The 25,664-nt window shown below is 37.8% G+C and overlaps 1 protein-coding gene and 1 long non-coding RNA gene across 8 annotated transcripts in view; one reads left to right on the top strand and one right to left on the bottom strand.

Moving 5' to 3' along the window:
- Positions 1-25,664, bottom strand: part of LOC123306454 (rho guanine nucleotide exchange factor 18) — a 58,721-nt gene that overhangs the window by 16,858 nt on the left and 16,199 nt on the right. For 3 of the 7 annotated variants that reach the window (XM_044888465.1, XM_044888466.1, XM_044888468.1), the window contains exons 1-3: positions 19,045-19,279; positions 3,417-3,668; positions 696-875 (exon numbers count right to left, since the gene is read on the bottom strand). In XM_044888465.1, the coding sequence (XP_044744400.1) occupies positions 696-875; positions 3,417-3,668; positions 19,045-19,141 (529 nt within the window). In that variant the 5' untranslated portion in view covers positions 19,142-19,279. Of the gene's footprint in view, positions 1-695; positions 876-3,416; positions 3,669-19,044; positions 19,281-25,664 lie in introns of those variants that run through there. The other 4 variants (XM_044888469.1, XM_044888467.1, XM_044888470.1 and 1 more) reach the window with 2 other exon arrangements.
- LOC123306455 lies at positions 10,247-11,578 on the top strand. Its single transcript, XR_006536915.1, has 2 exons — positions 10,247-10,717; positions 11,368-11,578. It is a non-coding gene; the product is annotated as an uncharacterized LOC123306455 (long non-coding RNA).

The following is a 25,664-nucleotide window of genomic DNA, read 5'->3' as shown; positions in this document are numbered from 1 at the left end:
CAAAGCAGACAACTGTAATTTTACTGTTTGACATTACGATTTCAGCGCCATCTAATTTCTCAGTATGTGAAACACAGGCCCAAAGTGTAGTCGGTTTTTAGTACTAGATTAGTAGGGTCGTTTCCCATCTTCCTTCTCTATAATCTTTGATTATAATTTTAGGAACTTGATAATCTCGGAACTTCTGTTCTCCTGGGTCTTTTCACTTTCGGATAATGTATGCTGTATTAAACCACCCAAATAAGCATTTCACAGAATCCTTATCTATTAGAATTTCTTTAAACTCCATCATATCTCAAGAACCGTTCTTGTCCTTTCTTTCGAACTACATAGAAATGATCTTGGGAGTTCCACAAATAAATAACAAATTGGTGTTATTGGTAGACCGCATCAATTCAAACGAAAATAATATTTCGTCATTTGTGATATCACAGGAAATCCGGAACAGACCAATACCAGTCAGTAATACCGCAGATAATCTACATTCAATAACGAAAAAAAAATAGACACATTTTCATAACGATCCACTTAACGTTTTTTTTAAAGCAACGTTCGGAAAATGGTTCATTTCCAAATCTATTTGAAAAAGCGTAGTAATTTCCCACAAATGTGCGCTATTTCCATACCAACAAATACCTACACAGACTCCAAAACTTGCAGCACCATCACAACAACATAGAAATGCAAAAACATACCGCTATTCTTCCTGCTCAGTGGCGGGTGCATCGGGGAAGAGCCCAGGGATCCCCCCAACGTCTCCAGTTCAGTCATGACTTCGTTAAGGGCTGGGCAGCTGGCGCTAAGTCTGGCCACCTGCGTGAGGAACGGGTTCAAAGCCGACACGGGTATCGCTTTTATTGAAGGCACGCCGGAACCTAGAACACGAAAAAAAACCCTCGCTAATTCACATTCGAAACTCACGCCATCGATAAAGGCCAGAACGCAGAGTGTCGAACCAGAAACGAGCTTTCTTCCATCCGTATAAGATGACTACGACGGTTTAACGAGTGGCGTAATTAAAGAGCGATCATGCCACCCTAAGAATTCATTCATCAAATTCCACTGGGTAATAAAATGAGTTAATGGCGTGCATACAAATAACCCGGAGAAAAGTTTGTTTGCGATTTCGATAACGTGCCTATTGAATTTTACTGTCCCATGAATTCAGTGTCGAAGTATCACGTTGGACCTTTTTTGCATTACTGTACGTATTTTTAAGGGCTTTACGCTCTCCGCCCTCTATCTCGAGAACGGTTGATCGTATGAAAAAAAGGTCTCGGACGAAATCTGTCGCAAATTTTATGCTCTACAACTTTGATGATATATGTTAACTTCGTTGGAGCCAAAGAAACCGATTTTTTCGCCCTTGAATAACAACACAGACACGCGATTTTACCAGGATGTATTGATATCTAGTTAGCCTAGACTAGTTCCATGCATACAAAAAATATTGCGTTACCATAGCATCGAACAATAATTCATTAGAAGTGTCAGTGTGAAGTTTGAGATGAAAAAAGTAAACCAGAGTTACGCAATAAATTAAAAGAAAGAAGATGTTCACCGAAATGTGGAAATCGAATAATTGGAGTATCGAGCCATCATCAAGTACCTGTATTTAAAAGAGTTAAGAGGTAAGCAGATTTACGAAGATATGCTTAATACCCTTGGTGATCAATGTGCTTCGTATGAGACCGCGAAAAATTGGACTGCAAGCTTCAAAAGAGGTAAATTTTCCATTGAAGATGATGACCGATCGGGAAGGCCAGTTTCTGTGTCAGTCCCTGAAAATATCGATGCAGTTCATAACATGATTTTATCAGACCGTCGAATTGGGCTAAAACGAATATCTGAAGCACTGAATATTTCTAAGAACGCGTTCATCATATAGTTCACGTCAATTTGGACATGAGAAAAATTGCTGCAAAATGGATCCCCAAATGTCTGAATGTTGACCAAAAGCGTGCAAGGGTAGAAGCATCGCGTTCGATCTGTGCTCGATTTGAAAACGATGTGGACTTCTCAAACCGAATGGTTACTATGAATGAGACTTGGGTACATTTCTACGATCCAGAAACAAAGCAACAATCGATGGAATGGCGACACTCTGGTTCTCCAAGACTGAAGAAGTTTCGTGTCCAAAAATCTGCCGGAAAAGTTCTTGCTTCAGTTTTTTGGGATTGCCATGGAGTAATCATGATTGATTTTTTGGATAAGGGTAGAACAACAGCCGGAGATTACTATTCGACGTTACTGACCACTCTACGGAAAAAAATTGTAGAGAAAAGACGCGGAAAGCTATCCAAAGGTGTTTTGTTTTTGCAGGACAACGCCCCTGCACACAAATCTCATGTTGCCATGAAAAAAATTGGTGATTTAGGGTTTGTATTACTAGAATACCACCCTTTTTGACCAGATTTGGCTCCATTCAACTTTCATCTCTTTCCTCAACTGAAAAAAATTATAAAAGGTCGTAAATTTTCTTCCAACGAGGAAGTAATGAAAGCTGTGGAGGTCTGGTTTGCAGAGCAAGAATGAACTTTTTTTTTAAAGGTCTAGAGACGTTGCAGGTTCGCTGTAATAAATGTATCCAATTAAGAGGAGAATAATGTTGAGTAATAAAATATTTTGACATTGAAATTTTGTTTGGTTCTATGGTAGGCTAAAGCCGAGTCCAGACTATGTAACAAAACATGTTATATAGCAAAGTTATACAACTTGTTAAAGAAATTCGAGTGAAAAAGTTATAAAACACAATGCTATTCAACATTTTTCTTGCTATATAGCAAATTTTATGTTATCCGTTGGGTGTGGGTAAAGATCAAAGAAAGTAATATAACTTTGTTATATAACACGCCGCAACTTGTCCACACTTGTGTTATTAAACTCTATGTCATATATTGCTAGATCCTTCAAAAGAATTGTTCTACTATATGTTCCTCTAGCTCTCAACGTTGGCCTTACCCAAAATCTCCGTTTAGATTTCACTCGTCGTCTACATAAAATCACGCAAGCTGCTGCTGCCAAAATGACATCCTCTTCGTTTGAGGACATTTTCAATACTACAGATGGCACTGCTTCCAGATGAGAACTTTTGTTTAGTTTTATTTTGCTACATAGTCTGGATGTCTCTGCTATTTTATAACAAGTTATATAACAAAGTTGTATAACACATTTATTGCATAACTTTGTTAATAAAATGTTTTGTTACATAGTCTGGACAAGGCTTAAGAATTTTTCAATATATCCTCGTATGAGACTTTTGAAGCAACTTTTATGACGCCAAACTGAAGGTGTAGATATAATAGTTTCCAGCTTAGTATCTCTCATTCTGTAATTTGACTTTTAATCGGGAATTTTAATGACTCCAGTGCAGTCACCACTCCTGGAAAGAGCTTCGAAACCGGAAACATACTCACTTTGTGACGCGGACTGATGTCGCATCTGGTGTACGGTCTCGGAGAGGTCCCTCACCTGCCTCAGGCTGTCCTCTAGCACGGGGTAGGTTTTGTTCGCGGGCGAATGGGGTGTCACGCTGATAGTGGGCAGAGGGCCGTGGCCACCCTGCCCGCTGCCAGGTCGCATACCACCGGCGACAACGGAAGCCACTTGGTACTCTGTCACAATGTCTTCGTCGCTGTCTGCCTCACCGCCGCTTCCACCACACTCATCTGGAAACGAAAAGTTTACATTTAGAACTCTTTAGAGAATTCAACACTAAGACATGATGTCCAATGCCAGCGATTACAGAGCGATCTTGAATGGGAAAATAACCTTCTACAAGTTATCCCAAATTCTGGATGTTTCTGGTACTTCTAGACTAGTAGGGAGAAACGTTGAAAGGAGTCCTGGGCCCGATTTTCCCATTTGTGGAAACCGTTTCATGATATACCGTAGATTCGGGTGCCTTGGGACGATTTTGAAATTCAACTTGTCATATTCCAAAAACGGTGACCTATTTTCATGTGGGAAAGAGGTTCAAATATGCTTAATGACTCAAACTATTGATTAGGATATATACCATACTTCAGAATTCGGATGTAAATTTAAAAAAAAATGAAATATACTTGTCCCCCACCGAGTTGGGAGGCTTGGGACACAAGTTAAAATCCCTTGATTTCTCAACTCACAAATGAAATAGGTGACTAGGGACGGTGTACAGTTTTGAAAAAATAGAATTTGTGATTATATAGTTGAAATTCGGTAAGGAAATTTAATGATAAGCCCCTATCACAGCGAAAGTAAATATCTATATTGCAACTCAAATGTAAAAAAACTAAACAAAACAAGGGAACTTTGATTTCTTTCATTCTTAGGTGATTTCTTCGTGGAAATAATGCAAATAATAATATCCTGCGAAAAATCGGCATATTTCCTGCTGCCAATGCGCCGCTTCTATCTATTCGGCATTGTCCCAAGTCACCCTATGAAACAACAAAATAAATGAATGAGATCCGTGTTGCCGTTCGATTTGTAAACAACCTTGTTTCATGACATATCTAATATCCCAATATCTCACGTATCCAGAAAAAAAATTACACATGCACAAAGTGAAACACATGTACAGGACACTAGAAAGTATAAGGGCCATAAAAAACGCGCTTTTACTCTCCTGAATTCGTTAATTTTTCCTGTCAAGTCAAACGCTCTTGTCACGGCAAACTTAAAAGGAATTAATTGTTAAACTAACCGAAAAGACGCTACACAACCTTATAAGTTTGTTCCATTCACTCATAAATGGTAAGAAACAAAGAAATCTGCAAGGGAGGTAATTTTCTTGAAGATATAACGAAATTTTGATATTTTATCAATTTAGAAAAAGTGCCATAACTTCTTCTTTTTTCGAAAACATCTAAAAATTATAAAAATTTTCTACACGTGCACTATTCACTGGGAATACGATACTATATTCAATTTTTTCATCTCTTTTCAACCATTTAGTTGAGAAGATAGCCTCCTAGCCCCTGCAGAATTGGGAGTCAACGTTTTCGAAATTGCAGGGATGGATCATTGTCGAAAACTCCAACATGCAAATTTCAGCACAAACTTATCATCAGTTATCCACAAACGTCTAATAGGCGATCGCGGTAATCGCCCTGTATTGTAGCTCATTTTGAAGTTTAAAATGGTATATTTAATACTTGGAAAGCTTCAGTATCAGATTTCCAGGGGTGGCAAAGCTCTATATGAAAATTTGAAATGGCTGTATTTTTTTTATTTAGACCGAATGGGAAAAAAGCCTTTTTTTTGACCTCAAGAATCTATATACAAGTCGACTCCTACAAATATTTCAACAGTAGATTCTTGAGATCAAAAGAAACACTTATTTCCTTACCATTTTTTCCGAATCGGCTCGGTTTGAAAGATACAGGCTGTTGAAAAACATAGAAAAATGTTATTTTTAGTTCTACCGGTCTACTCCACAAACGGTTTTATCGAATGAAATGAATTTCGGAATACAGTTTTTCATTCATTTGATTAATCTTTTTCGAACACAAGATATAACCCACGTCTATCAGTTTTCTCATTATGACCATCAGGTACCATAAAAATACCAAAAATTCGAAGAACCTAACCTAACCTAACTCTTGAAACTAAGTTGGGCGCTATCTAATGAATATTTGAACGTTTTGTAAAATAAAAGTATTCTCCATATTTTCTCGTATAATGCGCAGTTTTCGAGTAATTTGATGTTCAAAAAGTACCTGTGAAATTTGAAAGATCGAGTACTTTGCCTGAATACAACTCTGTCTATAAGATCCACAGATGTGTAGTGTCACAGATTTAACTAGTTATTCTGAAGGTAATTTTGTTCTTCCAGGGGTGGCACACCTCATTAGGAAAACTTCAAATGGCTATATATTTTTATCAGGACCGAATCGAGAAAAATGATATAAGGGAAAAGTGTTTCTTCTGATCCCAAGAATCTACTGTTAAAATATTTGTAGGAATCAAAAATGCGCCCTGCATATATTCTAAGAGTTTGAGTTCTTCTGAAGACAAAACTCAAATAAATTCACATCAATTTGTTCGAGATGAATAGGGAACTCTAATGACTTGTCAAAATCAGCTAAGCGTTCGTTGCCGTAGGGCACACAAGCTTTTCCCTCCATTAATTCGCCTGCTGCGTTGGTCGAGTATTGTGTTTTGTGCATGTTTTTGAAAAAAATGTTCTTCCCGACGTTAGATTAGAGTGATAAGACTATAACTTTCTCAGAAATGCTTTGTGTGTTCCACGGTAACCAACAATCAGCTGATTTTGACAAAGGTTATACGCCTCTGCTCTGTGAATTTTTAATGATAATACATAGTAAAATCCTTAACCTTCGACGTAGCAGTTTATTATATTATCATTCCACTCATTTTCTGAAGCTTCGAAGGAAAATTTCCAAGGAAAAGTTATCAGTGAGCTCAACCGTTCAAACAGCTCCATTAGCCTCGGTTTACAGTGAAACGAAACACCGTGCAAATGTCGCGTATGTAACGTTATCGGGCCCCTTAATTGCCTGTCGTTCACCCAAGTGACGCAAAAAATCCGACACGTCGAAATTTTGACGCCGGCGAGGTGAGCAATCGACAGTTCCAGCATCGACGTCGGTTTCGCCAAAAACGCGCGGGCGAGGCCAAAAACGCACCAGAAAAATACACGCTGCATCGCATAAAAGCCGGCATTTTTCACGGTTCAGCTTGTTCGTCGCCCGCAATAAAACCGTTTATATCTTTATTTCCGTGTCTGAGTGTGGGTAAACTGTAACAATGGTATGACGATTATACCAGGAATGTTCCCCGTACCATATCCGTATTTAACGGAAACTTGAAACGCTCGCTGCTGAGGGTTTCCCGTTTCGGAGGACGATCGAGACATTCTGTTCGATCAATTTGGAACGCCGAATCCGTATATAAAGTGAATAATCGGCGTGTATACTGCTACGCGAAAGTTGAGAGGGAATTATGCCGCGTGATTTTTCAGATGCGGTTGAAGAGAACCCACATTGTTTTACGAACATAGTTGATGTTGCCAGTACGTGAAAATTTTTACTCATTGAAAAGAAAATCAAGAAGTATGGGGAGTCCGGGAGAGTTGAACCCCTTTTCACTCTGAAGCCACTTAAGTTGTATCTGTAAACGGTAGCAACTCATTTTTTTGCGTGAAGATATCATGCCCAAATAGGTAACAATAGTTAAAAGTAGAAAGACGGTGAGATGAACATTTTGAGTACAGCAATTCTTTTTTTAAGAACCGAAAATTGGCTCATGTCTCCCTAACCCATGGGAGAGTTGAACAGGGGGCGAGAGAGACTTGACCATAGAGTCATTCGGGGTAACTGAGCGCAGTGAGTAAGTGTGCGCAGTGCGTATATCTCGACTATGCAATGTATGAAAGAGGGGTTCATTTGGTTGAAGCAAGAGCGCAGAATCGCCATATTAGTTTTTCATAGGAGTACGCCGTGCCACGTTTCTTTTTATTTGCAATTAATCAAATTCACTAGTTTTCTTGTTAATTTTTAGCATCTCTGCAAATTCTGCCAGGTCCAAGTTCCGAGTCCCTCAGTGTTAAACAATCTTTTATTCGATCATGGGCATATTAATCTAAATATATAATAAAAAATTTTAGGTTCTCTTAGCTGCTCAACTCTATAAGAACGTCAATTCAAATTTTGGCCTACTGGGGAAAGTGTGCGCGGGTAAGTGTGCGCATAGATTCATTATATGGGCATTTGTTCAGTGAGGAATAAATTATGACATTGTTGATTTTCTTGGTTAAGACTCGATCAATATTGTCCTATTTGTTCAGAAAAATATGAAGAGCCACCAACAGGGGAATATATCAAGTGTTGTGTTCACCAAGAATTGTGGCACAAAAAATAATGCACTGCTTGTAAGAAGGGGCTTCTGTATTGACAATAAACAGCATTTCTCTAATATTGTAACATTTTGATGACATTATTTTATAATTTGTTTTGATTGTGTGGTTCACAAAGCACTGCGTTCACTTACCCCGTGAGGGTGCGCACACTTACCCGCAATACGAGGCATGTGAACGCACTACGACTTTCTTTATTAAATTTTTTTTTCGGAAAGAAAACGTTTTTGTTTGTTTGCTTTTTGATGTTTTCTTATAGATTAGAAAATTCTCTATCTTATGAATATGTTTTAATTTTCCTAGCTTCAACATTTGAAACAGGGTATGGCTTGAAATGCAAAAGTGCGCACAGTTGCCCCGAATGACTCTAAGTTTGTTTATCAGGAAAAACATTAAAAGAAAGCAATGCAAATGACCAACAATTGTCTGCGTCAAGGTTTTCATCATCAGTTGTATCAGCGTATGAAATACATATTTTCTATTTCAGAGTCACTGTCACTTATTTCCGAGATGTTTTTCACTTTTTTGAACCTTTGTTTATTTTATTATATTCATTTCTATTATTCAATTTTCTTTTTTTGAAACAAACCATTATCTGAGCTCAGTGCGGGCAACTTGGACCACTGATTATGTATCCCGACCATAGCATGGGTCAAGTCTCCCACACTCCTTTTTTGTCTATTCAACAGATATTTTCTTGAAACTTTCACAACTATTATTAAAAAGGCTCATCCTTTGTGAAACAATATTAATCAATGAAAGCAATAAAACTAAATAACACCACGCACCTATTAAACTTTTCAGACAGTGTAACAAACAAAAATTATTCAATTTCTTACTTCCTAACAACAATATCACGTTCAACCCTCTCACTCCCGAACTGTTCTGATGGCGGCCAAAATGGAGCCTCCACTAGTTGTGCCTTGTTACGAGTATGTCGCAAGCTATTTACCATACCGGTAGCGCGAAATTTGAATTGAAATATTCGAGGCGGTTCAAGTCTCCTACCTGAGCAAGTCTCCCGTACTCCCCCTATACTACACACAATTCACAAAAAGAGAATTTCAATTTGGAAGATTCGTTCGGCTGGTTTTACTCTTCATTTTAATTTGATTCTTTTTGGTGGAAAATGCCTGAACTGGATGAGGTAAAGGTGCAAAGTCTTAGGTTATTTTTGGAAAAATGTGGAAAATAATTTTAGATGAAGCCAAAAAAGCTACTACGACCATGGTTTCGGTCTCATTTTAATGCACACAGAAACACGTAATCAGGGCATACCCTTAATAAGATGGTCGACTTTATCGTTCATTCATCATTGCGTATCTCGTTACCGAGAATAAATCTACAAAAGAACTCAAAAACAGAACTATCGGTGCGATCAAACTTATAATTTCTTAGGGCTACTTGTGACTGAAGAGACCCAACCGTGACCTGAAGATCCTTCCACACTCTGGGCATGGATAGTCACCAACCATATCTGGCCACCGTTGTATTCTTCTCGAGTCTTCATTAAAAACTGTGTGCCAAAGGCCTCCACTGTGATCTCTCTAAGGCTAATTGTTCCCAGTTATGATTGGCATCAACTGATTTTAGGGATTGATGCAGTATATCCTTAAACCGCTTATACTGGCCTCCTGATTTCCGAGCTCCTTCTGTGAATTCGCCATACAGAGCTATTTTGGGGAGTCTTGTGTCTTGCATCCTCAGAATGTGGCCGCTCCATCTGAGTCGGGCCCTCGTTACTTGAGTCTCAATTGTTGTACAACTCGCGCGCTGCAAGACTTCTGCATTTGAAACTTTGTGGAACCACCTGATGTGCATTGTTTGTGTTAGATGACGTTGTTGCGTTTGTACAAGCTGTTTAATATGTCGCCTGTGGGACTTCCAGCTTTCGCTGCCGTAAAGAAGCGTTGGGAAGACCACTGCTTTGTAAACAGCTGTCTTGTTCTTCAGATTGAGGTCGTGATTTTGAAACACTCTGCCCTTTAGCTTCCAGAATGCCCGTAATGCCGAATTGATCCGGTTGTGTATTTCCGGGTCTAGGTTAGCCCTAGTATTTATTAAGCTTCCCAAGTATTTGAACTGCTCGACCTGTTCTAGAATTCCATCCTCCAGGCTGATATATGTTTGAAGGCTTTCTGGCGGACTTACCAGGCAACCTGTAGTTGTCATAGTGCAGGACGAGTTCTATGGGTGAAAGATCGGGAAATCTAGGGTGCCAAGTTGTGAGTTGGACACCGTCCGAATATAAGGCAGAACCCCCCACCTCTTATATGTGAAGTACGACGGTCATGTTGCCCCTGATAAATACCAAAGATGACCTACTTCCCTAAGCAAAAGCCCACCAATTGCCGAAGTGAATTGTAATGGAAACAATAGACCATAGACAAAGGAAGGAAAGACAAACAACTCTCATTGGTCGTTTAAAATGCTGATCGTGGCGCCCCGTTCGGCAGTAGACGGAACTAATTGTGTGAAATAGCGCTATAGTAGAAAAAGATGGAATATGTTTTCGCCATAACATAACCTAAATTCCAAATTTCCTTTTGTTTTCAGTTGTATTTTCAGATGAATCTAAAGTCATAAGTCAAGTTTTCGCCAATGTTTTCTAGTATTTTCAAATAATTTGTGGTGATTTTAATGCATACATGGGCTTATATCCTGCAGTGAATACATTTATTTTATCAACAAGTTTCATCAGATAAAAAGACAAACATGTTTCTTTGAGTTGGGGCACGGATTATATTGTAATATTTTGATTTGAATATGAATTTTGTGCAGCAATCTTGGAGTTTAGAAGTAGATAGGAGCTACTATATCTTCATTCCATTAGATCCTTTAGGTTTACGTGTAAGGGTAAGTATTAATTCTTAGTTCTTAGCACCTATTTTCATAATCGACCAGTATGGCATCATTAAAATTTCAGTTTTCACTCTGCATCCCAAATTGTTCGAACAAAAATTACACGGGGTCAAAAACGAACAAGCACTTTTTTTGATCTCCAAGTACAAAACATAGATGGGATAATGCAATCGAGTCAGTTATTCATTCCAATTGATTTTTTAATAAAAATAGTATGATTTAGGAGGACCATTTCAGTCTAAAAAATTAGACTGAAACAAGGCTTCTGCCTTTAGCTCTACCGGATTTTTAAATTTTTACACTGCATTCAAATCGATGGAGGTTTGAAATCATCTGGTGCTCGGTGGAGATTGAATTTTCCAAATCTAGACAATAATAGTTAGCCGAGTACTAATTCAACATGATCAAATTCACCAAATGCTTTTCCTCTTTTTTCCTCTTTGTGATGAAAAGGACAGAAATTTTGAATAAAATTTATATGAAGTGTAGGAACCAGTTGTCACACGGAGAAAAATTTTTGTTTGATATCAGTAAACATCAATAAGAGCAGCTGTCTGAATTGAAAATAATCCATTGAATAGTCCAAACATACATTGAAATTAGCTACATTAGCTTTGTATGAACGATTTTTCACTCTGTTTCAGGTTATGTGAATCAGATGGCTTATGCGGAGTTCTGCCAATGAATCGAAGAATCCAATTCATTATGTACAGTCTTCAAATTGGACGTTCTTTTGTTCAATAATTTAGTAATATATACAGTAGAATATCTTATTTGACATAACTGAATTGTTTCATTACCTCTTGTTGGAAAAATCAATATGTATTATAATGTGTAATAAAAAGTATATCATTATTTGTTGAGTATCATATCTGAAATCAAAGTTAACAAGAACAAAACATCACTGAAGATTGATAATGAACTGTAATCAACATATCAGTTTATTATCAATTTTCAACTAAGGTTTTAATTCAAATTATTCCGAATTATGATTTGAGGCGCCAAAATGGGAATTCAAAAAGAGCAATACGCCCCCTGGTGTCAATTTTAGTAACAAGTTAGTTAATATCTACTGCCGATGGCGGCGCTTCAATCAGGCTTAATTTATTTTACCACTGAGTCGGCACTCTTTTCCTTCTTTCTCTATGCAATAGACCTATCTATTCAATATCTCGGCGATAAGTCACCTGAAACTTCCCTCTAGGAATATGCTCTATCGATCTCGCCGATAATCTATTGTTGACACAATATCAACATATGTGCAATGTTACATGTAGTTGGGTAAACAATTCTTTGTAGGAAATGACCGATCAAAATTTGACTCTTTGCCAATTTGGAGTTATTAGAGTTTCATGTTGATCAGTAAATTTACATTCATCATTCGTGATATGATAAATTGTTTACTCTATTCCAATATAATTTCCAATTATGACGAATTTACAGTTCGGTTTCGATTTCTGCCAATTTGATTAATTGGGGACATATTTTGAATCAGCTCAGTCGAATTGAGTGCGAAATATAATTACAAGGTTTTAATTACATGGAAATTCTATATATAATTACCAATTTCGATTTCGTACTCATTAAGAAATCGAATAATCGGAGAAATTGAAACTTGAAATATTGATCGGCAGGTTGAGAGAAAGCATAAGTTAAAACTGTGACAGACTGCGAAAATGCACCCCAAATTGAATCAGAAGATCAATTTTGGATATTTTCGAATAATACAATACACAAAGAGCATGAACAACTTTGTGTACTAACTGCATATCCCTGCTATACAATAATATTTTGGAAAGCATAAATTGCAGTGTATAACAAAACTGTTTTTCCATACGTCCGTCCTACAGAAACTCATATCATATAGCATTATGCGAGAGGAACGCCATAATAAGCTTTAAAATGGATATAACTCAAATATTTTATGATGCAATATAATAAAGATGATCCAGTATGGAAATCCTCTGAAATTAATGCCCAACCCCACAGTAAAATTTGCAATGCTTTCCACTGCCACGTACGTTTTCCACAGCCGGAAAACAGAATGGAAGAATTAACGGGCAAAATAAAACTTTATTTCGTTGTAGAAGCCATGAACGATGCCAATACAAAGACCGTTTCAGTTATGCAGAATAGTTCTTAAGGACACTGAAGCGAATAGTTAACTCTGGAAAGGGTTGAAAAGCTCAAAATTTTCGTACTTGCTCTGTTTTTCGCTGGAAACTAGGCGGTTTCCATTTGTCGTATACCTACTTATGTGTTAATAGGGTATCAACCTACACTTCCTCTAATGCACCCCTGGCTTGTTAGAACCCCTACATCATGAGCCCCAAAAACCTGTATTTTTCGAGATCATTTACCGAAACTAAACTAATATGGGCTATACAGGTACCGCAATATTCCCTCTTTCTGTTGGGACAGCCTGTACAGTGGATGCCGGTTGGAATTACGACGGTCCCGTGGAAGCAAATAAGCCGTAATCGAATTAATTTTTCATCGAGCATATCTAAGGTTTCCCACCTCCGGAAAATGGTATTGTTCGTTTATATTCTTGGAAAACTTCCTCAATTATAAGTTTTCCGTGTTGTTTATTCAGATCCCGTAGAGCTATACAGCGTTTGCCCCCCCCCCCCCCCCTTTTATCAATTAACTCCTCGGACAAATTAAGATTTTATTTGTTCAATGAAACCGTACTTCCGGGGGTGAGACAACCAATTAACGTTTAATGCGATAATTTTCCAGAAAGGGTTGAGTTATGAATATACAATTCAACATCTGTGCAGCAGAACAATCAGTTCACTTTTGTGCTGATCCTTGGGTTTTTCTCGAATGTAACACATATTTACACATCGTTTCCCATTGAAAAAAACAGTTGTGTATTACGCTTAGCTCTCATCAACTAACTATAAAATGAAAAAAATTGTATGGGTGTAATTGCTAGAGTGAATTCCACTTTTTGCCACTTTGTCTGGGGATTCTAGAGGGATTTTCAGTCCAACGTTGAATACTTCACGTGAAAACCGAGGTAAATACAGAAACAAAGCAGGCTTCAACAAATAAGCTCATTTTTACCACTACATCCCCCTGCTTTACTCGATCTTACTGCCCTTTATGAATTAAATATAAAGGGTAATTTCAGGCGAGTAGAAACGTTCTGCAAATGAAAATTCAAGGGATTTTGGGTTTTAGTAACGAATTGCTTCGGAGCTATGGTTTTTGTTGCGTTGATCACTGCTCAAAAATTGTATACATACGAAGTGAATGGTGTTCTTTTCCATGTCCAATTGGTCCAACTGAAATTTCTTCAAATACTGTGGTAGTTTTTTCGGTATCAGGCCTGTTGATGAAATGACAACAGGGATGGTCTTGATATCGTTCAACTTCCATTGTCTCCTGGTTTGTTGCTCGAGGTCTCTGTATTTCGAAATCGATGTGTCTATCCAGTAGATTGTTGTTGTTGATGAATAGTTCCATTCCATATTCAGTTATATGAGGTTAGGTCTATTGTGTGTAATTTTCCTGTCTGTTAGAACCCTGCGATCCCAGTGGAGCTTATGATGATCTTTTCCAATACAGAATCTGGATGATAATTGTAATAAGGCACCTTTTTTGACCTTAGAAGTTGGTATTCTATAGCCAATTCTAGGTGTAAAATCTTGGAGTATCATCATATTCTTGCACACCGTGCCTGCGAACTTCTGGCATCCCGGTGATGTGCTGGATGGTTTCATGTATCGCACAGCCATAACGACATCTACCGTCCGCCACAAAAGTATCTTTGGCGACATATCTCATATAGTTCCTTGTTGGGATCACTTGATCCTGGAAGGCAATGATGAAGCCCGTAATCATGGTTGGCCTCGTTCTGGTGCCTCCCATTTAGATGTTTGCCAGTCAGTTTTTGCATCTTGCTTTCTGCAGAGTTTTGGACGATTTAAATGTGATCCTGTGGCAGATTTAACGGAGTAGAATCATCAGCATCACACACTAGTCGAAGTTCTGATGAAACAGCCATATTCAGGAAATATTCTTCAATTTCCTAAGACATACAGTTGGACGAACCAACAATTCCTCAACCTCCAAGATGTCGTGGCAGCTCTTTCGTTCTGTCGAGCTTTAAGGGTGCTGTTCATGATATTTCATCAGCATTGTTCGTATTTTTCTCTGTAGGGCTGCTAAACCGATGATGGTCAAAGCGATGATATCGAATGAGTATAGCTCAATGCTTAGCAAGCGTAGTAATTTATATTTATATATTATTACATGTACTCAAATTAACCACTTCAATTTTTAAGCTGTGTATTTTCGCAGCGATATGAAAATCATGATCATGAATTACTGAAAAAGATTCTAACGCAGCCGTTTCTTCTTTCAAAGTTCGGAAATTTCGGCAAAATTAAACGCGAATAAATGTGGATATTATTGTAATACGAAAAGTTGCGCAGTTTTCCGAAGAAAGTTGCTTAGCCCTTTCCTCGTAGTCGCCGAAGTTATCGTGATCGAGACTTTCTCAGTTGAAACGCTCCGAAACGGACCAATAAAAATATTCCATTTTTTGCTAATCAGTTTCACGGCCCACTGGGAATTGTTTATGGCGAATTATTCGACTGAAAAAAAATTCTCGTTGTCGGTTCATCCGGCACTTGTGCTAGTCCAAGTGAAAAATCGCACTCTCGCGTACGTTTTTTGTCGAATATTCGTTTTCTCGGTTAGTTATTATATACATGGAGCTGAAAGGAATCCGACCAACGGCTTTACGATTGGTACTTACGCTTTTAATTGTTTTATTGTTAGATTGAAATCATATAGCGGTTATCATTGATTTCGCCTCAGACTTTCTTCTTCGACACGTCGTTAGAGTGAAAACGAATTTTATCACGTGTTGCCTAGGATTTGGTCGTATTTATGTAGTTAGAAATTTTTATTCTTTATTGAAAACATCGTTGGAATAAAAACGAATAAATCGAAATTCAATGTTTATCTTGTTCGAGTAGGATCCCTTTGAATTCCGATTTTTTTTGGCTCGAACTTTTAGCATACCTCAATACCGAAGTGAAATATTTTACCTTCAAAGGGGAATTCTCCTCAATTTGGTTTATCACAGCATATGCAAGTTTAAACTGAATAATTATGAGTTTCATTCATGAATTTTTCAAATGCACCGCGGAAACTATTCAGAATCATTCTTCAAATATGAGGTTTTAAGATTTAAATTGCTTCGTTCCTAGTTTACGATTTGGCAACAGCGCCACTGGAAAATAGAAAGAACAATGGCTTCTTTATAAAATAACTGCTGTTGATGTACAGCCATCATAAGGCGCGTACTCACTGGCGAGCCTCAACAGCAACCGGCCATAAAATCCCATAAAATTTTACGACCTTCCTCGTTCGTCGAAGACTTCATAGACAGCCATCTTTGTCTATCTCATCAAGATAGTGTATTTGTTATCCTTTATTATCAACGTATATTTCAGTCGATATTGCCAACTTGTGCAATAGAAACGAAACGCTTTAAATTTTAAATACCCATTTTTATTTTTCATTTTTAAGTACTTGAAATAATTTTTTTTTGGGAAACTGTTGAAATGGTTATTTCAAAATGTGACGTTTCAAAGATATCTCATAAAAAATACATCATTTTCGGCAGAAGTATTACCTTTTGGTGAGTTCTTCTAGCTCACCATCTAGGTACATCCGGTACTTTTTTGATAGAGTAGTAATACCTACGAAATTAGTATACATGGCGTTTTCAAAGGTGAGACTTTTTTTGACAGAAGGTAGAAGTCATAAAAATGAGTCAATTCACCACCATTTTCGTATAAAATATTCAAGATGGCTGAGCAACAACCCCTCGAAGTTCGACAAAATTTTCATGAATTTCAGTGCAGGACTGTGGAAGGTGACTCCAGCATCGGAAAAACGATTCAAACATAAACATATGGCTGTGCAAAGAATGGTTCAGTACTCACGAGTCTATCTGATTAGTTTTGCATCAGGTCACTTGAAAAAATTTTTGTATCGTGCGATTTAGGGTGAAAAAATGTACAAAATTGGGAAAGTTTATTGAAAGGGCTTATGCTGACAAAGTACCCTATATCATCCCATTTTTACGACTATTCTTGAAGGGTACGAACAAGAAGAAGATTGTAATGACCATAATTTGTGAATAATTAGGACGAATTGTAGATTACATCTATAGGGCTACATGTTTTATTGACGTTCTCAATTATACGCCGTTATATTGGATTTATGAATTCAACTGAAATGATTATTAATAAAATAATGATATTTCTTGATTTAAACAGAAAAGAACTTTCAGACAACCGGAATGAAATTGATCTTCAAAGTCTCTGAAAACCTGACATAATGAAGAAGCATAAAGCTTTATACGCGTAATCATATTATCAATGAAAATAACCTGCCAACTTGACCAAACTAGTTTTTGAGTTTTTTTATTGAAAGAACAATTGAGACACAATACATATATTCTGAATCAGAAAAAAATTTGGAATTTGGAACGGGATGCTGTTTTGGTCATTATCAACCTTTCAATAATCGAGGTAGGAAACGTGCCATCTATTTTTCTCTAGTTCTTACGTTTGCAGAGCTGCCATTCAATCATATCGAATTTTGCCCACCCTGTACACCATAGAAAAAATTTGGATTATAGTTTTCAAGATATGCCTTGTTTCGAGTGAAAACTTGTGCAACGTTGCAAATTATTACCTTCACAAAACTCTCTTGGAATTTTTTTGCTTGGTGAAATTTGGCCAGAGATAATAATAATAATAATAACTTTATTAATCCTTTTAGACATTGTATAAAATGTATAGGATGAGTCGAGAAAAACAAGATTTATGAATTACAAAGTATCAAGAAAATAATCCTTAACGCTATAATAACACTTAGATAATAGCAATTCTTTTACTAAATTCTTATATCTATTTAGATTCGCCGATTTAACATTATTAGGAAGGTGATTGAACAATTTAATGGACTGGTAAATGGGGGATTGTTCGAATTTAGCAGTTTTATGCAATGGGAATGCTAATGTTTCTTTGTTCCTAGTGCTATAGTCATGGAAACTAGATAATTTCAACAAGTTTTTTTCATTTTCTTTCGCATAAACCAAGCCTCTGTAAATGAAAATTGAAGCAAGTGTCAAAATCCCATGTTCGAGAAAAACAGGCCTACACGAAGATCGGGGAGAAATGTTAAAGATCATGCGCAGGATCCTCTTTTGTAGGATGAAAACTCTACTCCCCATAACAGTACATTATATGATAGATGACTGAAGACCAGACTATAGTAGATATTTAACAATGAATCTAAAGGAAGAGATTTTTTGACTCTGCTAATTGCATAATATGACCTGTTAAGTTGACCACAAACGGCATCAATATGGGTACTCCACTTCAAATTGCGGTCTACGTGAACTCCAAGAAATTTTGAACAATCCTTAGAGGTAATTATATTATCTGAATAGTGAACGATCAGCCTTCTACTACAAACATTACCTATAGAAAAGTGAACACACTCAGTTTTACCGATGTTAATTATCGGAGCATTTTCATGACACCACTGAACAAAGCTCTCTAAAAGAATCACACACAACTCTTGAAGCTCCTCAAAGTTTCGAGCCTTGATCACAACTGATGTATCATCAGCGAATAGCGTTATCAAACACATTTTCAGAAACTTGATGAGACGGTGGGGAACATTTTTCGCCCTCGATCTTAGATTCGTGGGGAGATCGTTAATAAATATTAGAAACAAAAGTGGACCGATAACGGAGCCCTGAGGCACACCCAAGGTGACATTATGCTCAACAGAAAAAGAATTTTGGACTCCAACGGACATTGTCCTATCCTCAAGATAACTCGAGAGCCAGTCCAAAAACACTCCTCTGAAGCCTAGATTGTAGCATTTGTTGATAATAAACTCAAAAGAAAGACTATCAAATGCCCGCGATAGATCGAAGAACAATCCCGCGACCAAAAAACCTTCATCCAGACTATCATACACATATTCAATGAAATGTAGAGCTGCAGTTGAAGTAGAGCGAAGAGAATTTGCACATCCTGTATATCCAGAAACGAGAAACCGAATGTTCGTCTAATCGTTGATCGAACCAACAAAATTTTACGAAACCCTATGTTAACGTTAGTTTAGTTGAATTTATAAACCAAACATTACTGGAACGCCTCTTTATCAATATTTCTATTTTGAATCCAGGAGATTATTGTAAAAAATAAAGCTCACTCCACCACCACCCTGTTCGTCATCAGATCACCCCGATATTCTCACTCCCACGCATTTACCTACAACGAAACAGCCCATGCCCATGGCGGAAACCAAAACGTTCTTGATGCTCCTGCAGAATCGGCACCCTCCGAGGGGGAGTCCCGTCAGGATCATCTCATCCCCGATATCATGTTAGGCACGTTGCACACACGCACGTGTAGTTCCGCGTCGCATCGATCGCAAATCGCAACAAGTTCCGGGGACACTAGCAGCGAACGCCGAAGAACGGTAAGAGCAGCGTACGTTTACGATCTGCCATCGCAGGGGGGCGCCTGTGAAATACTAACAGTCTCTTCATTTCAGCAGGAACAATCATAATTAGACTAAGAATGCGTGAAGACTGCGACTTCAGTGGTGGAGGTGGGAAATGGGGAGCGGGTAGAGTAGGCGTCGATTTTTCCTTCAGGAAAAACAAATGAAGAACAAGAGTGCATAACGAAAATAATGATTATACAGCAGTGGTTCTAACTAGTGGCCCGTGGACCACCAGTGGTCCGTAGAAGCCAAAATATGGTCCTCGAACTTAAAACATGGAACTTAATTCGAAGTCTGCGAAAGATTTACAGTTTTTTATTTAAGGTTTAACTGCTGCTCTCAGGCCAAATTGTTTAATAGAGTCATTCGGGTCAACTGTGCGCACTTTTGCCTTTCAAGCCATACCCTGTTTCAAATGTTGAAGCTAGGAAAATTAAAACATATTCATAAGATAGAGAATTTTCTAATCTATAAGAAATCATCAAAAAGCAAACAAACAAAAACGTTTCTTTTTCGCAAAAAAAAAAAATGAATAGTGAAAGTCGGAGTGCGTTCACATGCCCCGTATTGCGGGTAAGTGTGCGCACCCTCACGGGGTAAGTGAACGCAGTGCTTAGTGAACCACACAATCAAAACAAATAACAAAATAATGTCATCAAAATGTTACAATATTAGAGAAATGCTGTTTATTGTCAATACAGAAGCGCCTTTTTATAAGCACTGCTTTATTGTTCGTGCCACAATTCCTGGTGAACACAACACTTGATACATTCCCCTGTTGGTGGTTCTTCATATTTTTCCGAACAAATCGGACAATATCGATCGAGTCTTAACCGAGAAAATCAACAATGTCATAATTTATTCCTCACTGAACTAATGCCCATATAATGAATCTATGCGCACACTTACCCGCGCACACTTTCCCCAGTAAGCCAAAATTTGAATTGACGTTCTTATAGAGTTGAGCAGCTAAGAGAACCTAAAATTTTTTATTATATATTTAGATTAATATGCGCATGATCGAATAAAATATTTTTTAACACTGTCGGACTCGGAACTTGGACCTGGCGGAATTTGCAGAGATGCTAAAAATTAACAAGAAAACTAGTGAATTTGATTGATTGAAAATAAAAAGTTAACGAAACGTCGCATGGCGCACTCCTATGAAAAACTAATTTGGCGATTCTGCGCCCTTGCTTCACCCAAATGAACCCCTCTTTCATACATTGCATAGTCGAGATATACGCACTGCGCACACTTACCCACTGCGCTCAGTTACCCCGAATGACACTAAAACTTTCCAAAAAGATGGAATCAATCGTCATAGTTGGGGAGCCGACGATGCTAAATCGGGATTTACTCGAGCGTCGTTGAGACCTGGTGGATTTTGAAGATTAGGTGGTAGAAAGAAAAAAAGGTTTTATGATGTTTGCACTTTCGGCGGTGGGGAAAGCGTCTGCAGGGTCTCAAAGATGTTAAAAAAATCGTCAGGTGTACATACTCGAGCGTGTCAGATTAAGATACTGTATATGCCCTACGTGTCTCTGATAATGAATTCATGCTTATCTGCCAGATTGCGCGGTGGGACTGGCCGTACGGAAGAGTTGAAAATGGTAAAAAAAAAAAAATTTTTGGAGGATATGTTAATTGGACCCAAAGGAGGCTACTTTTCAAGGAACTGACAATTTGGACGTGACAAAGTCACAGCGGTCCTTTGAAAATGTAAAAAAAATCGTTACTTGTACATACTCAAGCATGTCAGATTTTCATACAGATGGTTAATCTCGATATTGTAGACGTGTTGACTCATTAATCTGACATTTATCAGCGGGGGTTTTCTTAATCTGACACTTTGAAGATGATAAAAATGCATTTTTTTCGAATATTTCTCTGCCTTTAACTCTAATCGTTTTAGTATTCATTATGAAAGTTGTAGATAATAAAATTCTACATAACTTTTGTCTGAAGCAATTTTACATACTCTTAACCCTTCTCGAGTTAGAGAGCGATAAGGGCGAGGAGCTTAGCCACACATGCGAAAGAGCAAGGTCAATGTAGAATCCCAGTCTAATCTACATTCATCCGATTGTCAAAATGACAAGGTATTTCTATGATGACAATTTCGTAATTAGTCACGGAAATTTTAGTGTTGTACTATTTTCCAACGAGTGAATTTTCGGTTCAGCATGTATCGCTCAACACCTCGCATTAATCGCCATATATTTCAAAAACGTTTGAACGTAGAAACAATTGCTTGGGATAAAATTTGTAGAGAATGTTATGTTCTACAATTTTTATAATGAATGCGAAAAAGATTTGAAGCCCAGGGGAGGAGATAATTCAAAAAAACTGAATTTTGTGACCTCTATGGCCAATTTTTATTGTTTCGGCTTGCTAAAACTGTCAGATTATATTTTTTCCGTAATTCTTGAATAATTAGCAAAATAAGAAAAAACGCCACCGCGCTCAAGAATGTACACGCGACATTTTTTTTTGCAACTTTGACGCCCTCTCACACATTTTCGACAAGCTATGTAAATTGTCAGATTAAGAGAATATATACTTTTCAACATGTATTTAACCACATATATCTTAATCTGACACGCTCGAGTATGTACAATGATCGTTTTTTTTTACTAATCTGACAGGCTGTCCTAGACAATTGCCCCTATATACAGGTCTAATTTTTTGTAGTAGAGTACTCTACAGGGTCCAAGGTATGTCCCCTTATATTGATCTGACACGCTCGAGTAAATCCCGAATTTCCCTCTTCGGCTCTCCAACTATACAGATTGAACGGCTGCATCGAGCACCATAAAATTTTCAGTTTTATTACTGGAAAACTTGCTCTTTCAGAATATGTATCACATCTCCATCTACGGTTATTGTTATTGAGAGATAATCCACTCGACCCCAAAGGTTCTTTTCGCGTGAAAATGTTCACTTCATGTTTATTCGATTTTTCTACGCCGCTGGTGCTCACAGCTCCTTGCGGTCGGATTCAGATAGCGCGATACCATTGTTGCTATTTTCACACCGCGGTGATTTCCAGATTGACAGAGGCAGCGGAGCACACGAAAAATGCTCATAAAATACACAAAGTCGATTAGAACCACTGTTGTGAGGGGCGGACCAGTTCATCTTCATCCAAGAAACTGTTATAATGGCGCATTGTTGCCGCTGAATACACTAATTTGGTTTTAATTCGCGATCGAAGTGTTTCACTCGGCATTGACCGCATTTTTGGCTGGTAATTAGTGGGGGTTATCGAATATTATGACCAGGTCGGTGGCAAGAACCTGAACCGTTTGGCTTCCGAATCATCCGAATGAAGAACACAATCAACGTCCATAGAATGATCAAATTGCACAATGAATCAAAAGAAAGAAGATGTCCACCGAAATTGTGGAAATCGAAAAATTGGAGTATCGAGCCATCATCAAGTACCTGTATTTAAAAGGGTTAAGAGGTGAGCAGATTTACGAAGATATGCTCAATATCCTTGGTGATCAATGTCCATCGTATGGGGCCGTGAAATATTGGACTGCAAGCTTCAAAAGAGGTAAATTTTCCATTGAAGATGATGACCGATCGGGAAGGCCAGTTTCTGTGTCAGTCCCCAAAAATATCGATGCAGTTCATGACATGATCTTACCAGACCATCGAATTGGGCTAAAATGGATATCTGAAGCACTGAATATTTCATACGAACGCGTTCATCATATACCTAGTTCACGTCAATTTCGACATGAGAAAAATTGCTGCAAAATGGATCCCCAAATGTTTGAATGTTTACCAAAAGCGTGCAAGGGTAGAAGCATCGCGTTCGATCTGTGCTCGATTTGAAAACGATGTAGACTTCTTAAATCGAATTGTTACTATGGATGAGACTTGAGTACATTTCATTTTCAACGATCCAGAAACAATGCAACAATCGATGGAATGGCGACACTCTGGTTCTCCAGGGCCTAAGAAGTTTCGTGTTCAAAAATGTGCTGGAAAATTTCTGGCTTCAGTATTTTGGGATTGCCATGGAGTAATCATGATTGATTTTTTGAATGAGGATAGAACAATAAACGGACATTACTATTCGACATTACTGACCACTTTACGGGAAAAAATTAAAGAGGAAAGACGCGAAAAGCTATCCAAAGGTGTTTTGTTTTTGCAGGACAACGCCCCTGCACACAAATCTCATGTTGCCATGCAAAAAATTCATGATTTAGGGTTTGAATTACTAAAACATCCCCCTTATTCACCAGATTTGGTTCCATCCGACTATCATCGCTTTCCTCAACTGAAAAAAAAGGCCGTAAATTTTCTTCCAACGAGGAGGTAATAAAAGCTGTGGAGGTCTGGTTTGCAGAGCTAGAAGAAACATTTTTTTGAAAGGTCTAGAGACGTTGCAGGTTCGCTGTAATATATCTATCCGATTAAGAGGAGAATATGTTGAGTAATAAAATATTTTGACAATTAAATTTTGTGTGGTTCTAAAGTAGGCTAGGAATTTTTCAATATATCCTGGTACATGGGTCATTCAAATAAAAGTTTAATTCCTTAATACTTCACAAAGTGCTTCACTTAAACGTCGATCCGCCCTTGTTGGAAAACTCTTTTCGTCAATCGTTTATATTAAAGCGAATTTTTTCCCGAGATAAAATGAAAGGAAAATATTTCTGCTAGGATGCTTCACAGAAGCGATATGCTTTGGATTTCCTGTTCGATTCTCCCAAACACCCAAATAAAATGCCACGCTGATCTCGCTTTGCCTCGCTGTATAAACATTTGGCGATCATTAAAAATGATGAATTTCCGTCTCGAAATATTGCTGATATGGGGGGCGTAGGTTTTTCGTTATTTTCTCAAATTAACCCGCCTGCGAGATTCCCATTCGGGAATACCGGGTGAATCATTGTTTTGCGGAATTAATTCGGTTGCATTGTTTACATATCGTTCTCCGTGTTTGCATAGGTGGAGCCATGACGAATTGATATATTCACCAGATCTCGCAAGACCAACAAATCGGGAATGAAAATACAACAATTTTCAGTATTAATCCATTCGCAGTTGAGTTAATCAATTTTGAAACGACGGAAAAAAAACTCTGGGAGCTCAGGTGAGTTGGGATATCGATTGTAATCTCGTAAGGATTCCATGTGCAAACTTAGAAAGGACGCATTATTTAGCCGATATTGGGCTGTAAACTTACATGTAGTTTGTCCACAACAAATCTCCTTTTTATAGCTTATGTTTCGAACTGGAACCTATGGATGCGTAGACCAAACTGGAAGTTGCAAAAGATTTGTTATAATAACAAAATGAAACTCATGGCTTGTTCAAAGTTCAACTACTCAGTGAAAAGAGAATTACTGTTGCTGGTTTGAAGACAATGGTCAACACGAGATTGGAACTACCCAATAACGGCCGTTTTCAATAAACCTATCTATTATAGTTTCACTTACTGATGATTGGTTACCATTGGTAACCATTCTAAAAGATCAGATACAGATAGATCATAGAAACGAAATCACATGCATTTTCTATCTTCAGTAACTGAAATAATGGATAGATAGGATTATTGAAAACGGCCATAAATCAATTTTTGTTTTCTATGGACCCGTTATCTCGACAAAATACACTCCTGGACAAAAACCCGACAAACAAATTGTTCACCGAAAGAAAATATGACACCACACGCGTTTTCCGTCATAATACGAGGATATATTGAAAAATTCTTAGCCTACTATAGAAACAAACGAAATTTCAATGTCAAAATATTTTATTACTCAACATATTCTCATCTTAATGAGATACATTTATTACAGCGAACCTGCAACGTCACTAGACCTTTCAAAAAGAATGTTTCTTCTTGCTCTGCAAACCAGACCTCCACAGCTTTTATTACCTCCTCGTTGGAAGGAAATTTACGACCTTTAAACCTTTTTTTCAGTTGAGGAAAGGGAAGATAGTTGAATGGAGCCAAATCTGGTGAATAAGGGGGTTGTTCTAGTAATTCAAACCCTAAATCACGAATTTTCTGCATGGCTACATGAGATTTGTTTGCTGGGGAGTTGTCCTGCAAAAACAAAACACCTTTGGATAGCTTTTCGCGTCTTTTCTCTTTAATTTTTTCCCGTAGAGTGGTCAGTAATGTCGAATAGTAATCTCCGGTTATTGTTCTACCCCTATCCAAAAAATCAATCCTGATTACTCCATGGCAATCCAAAAAAACCGAAGCAAGAACTTTTCCTGCAGATTTTTGGACAAGAAAATTCTTAGATCTTGGAGAACCAGAGTGTCGCCATTCCATCGATTGTTGCTTTGTTTCTGGATCGTAGAAATGTACCCAAGTCTCATCCATAGAAACAATTCGGTTCAAGAA

This window comes from Coccinella septempunctata, chromosome 2 (assembly GCF_907165205.1).
Source record: "Coccinella septempunctata chromosome 2, icCocSept1.1, whole genome shotgun sequence".
NCBI lineage: Eukaryota > Metazoa > Arthropoda > Insecta > Coleoptera > Coccinellidae > Coccinella > Coccinella septempunctata.
This window is presented reverse-complemented; position numbering and strand designations above follow the sequence as displayed.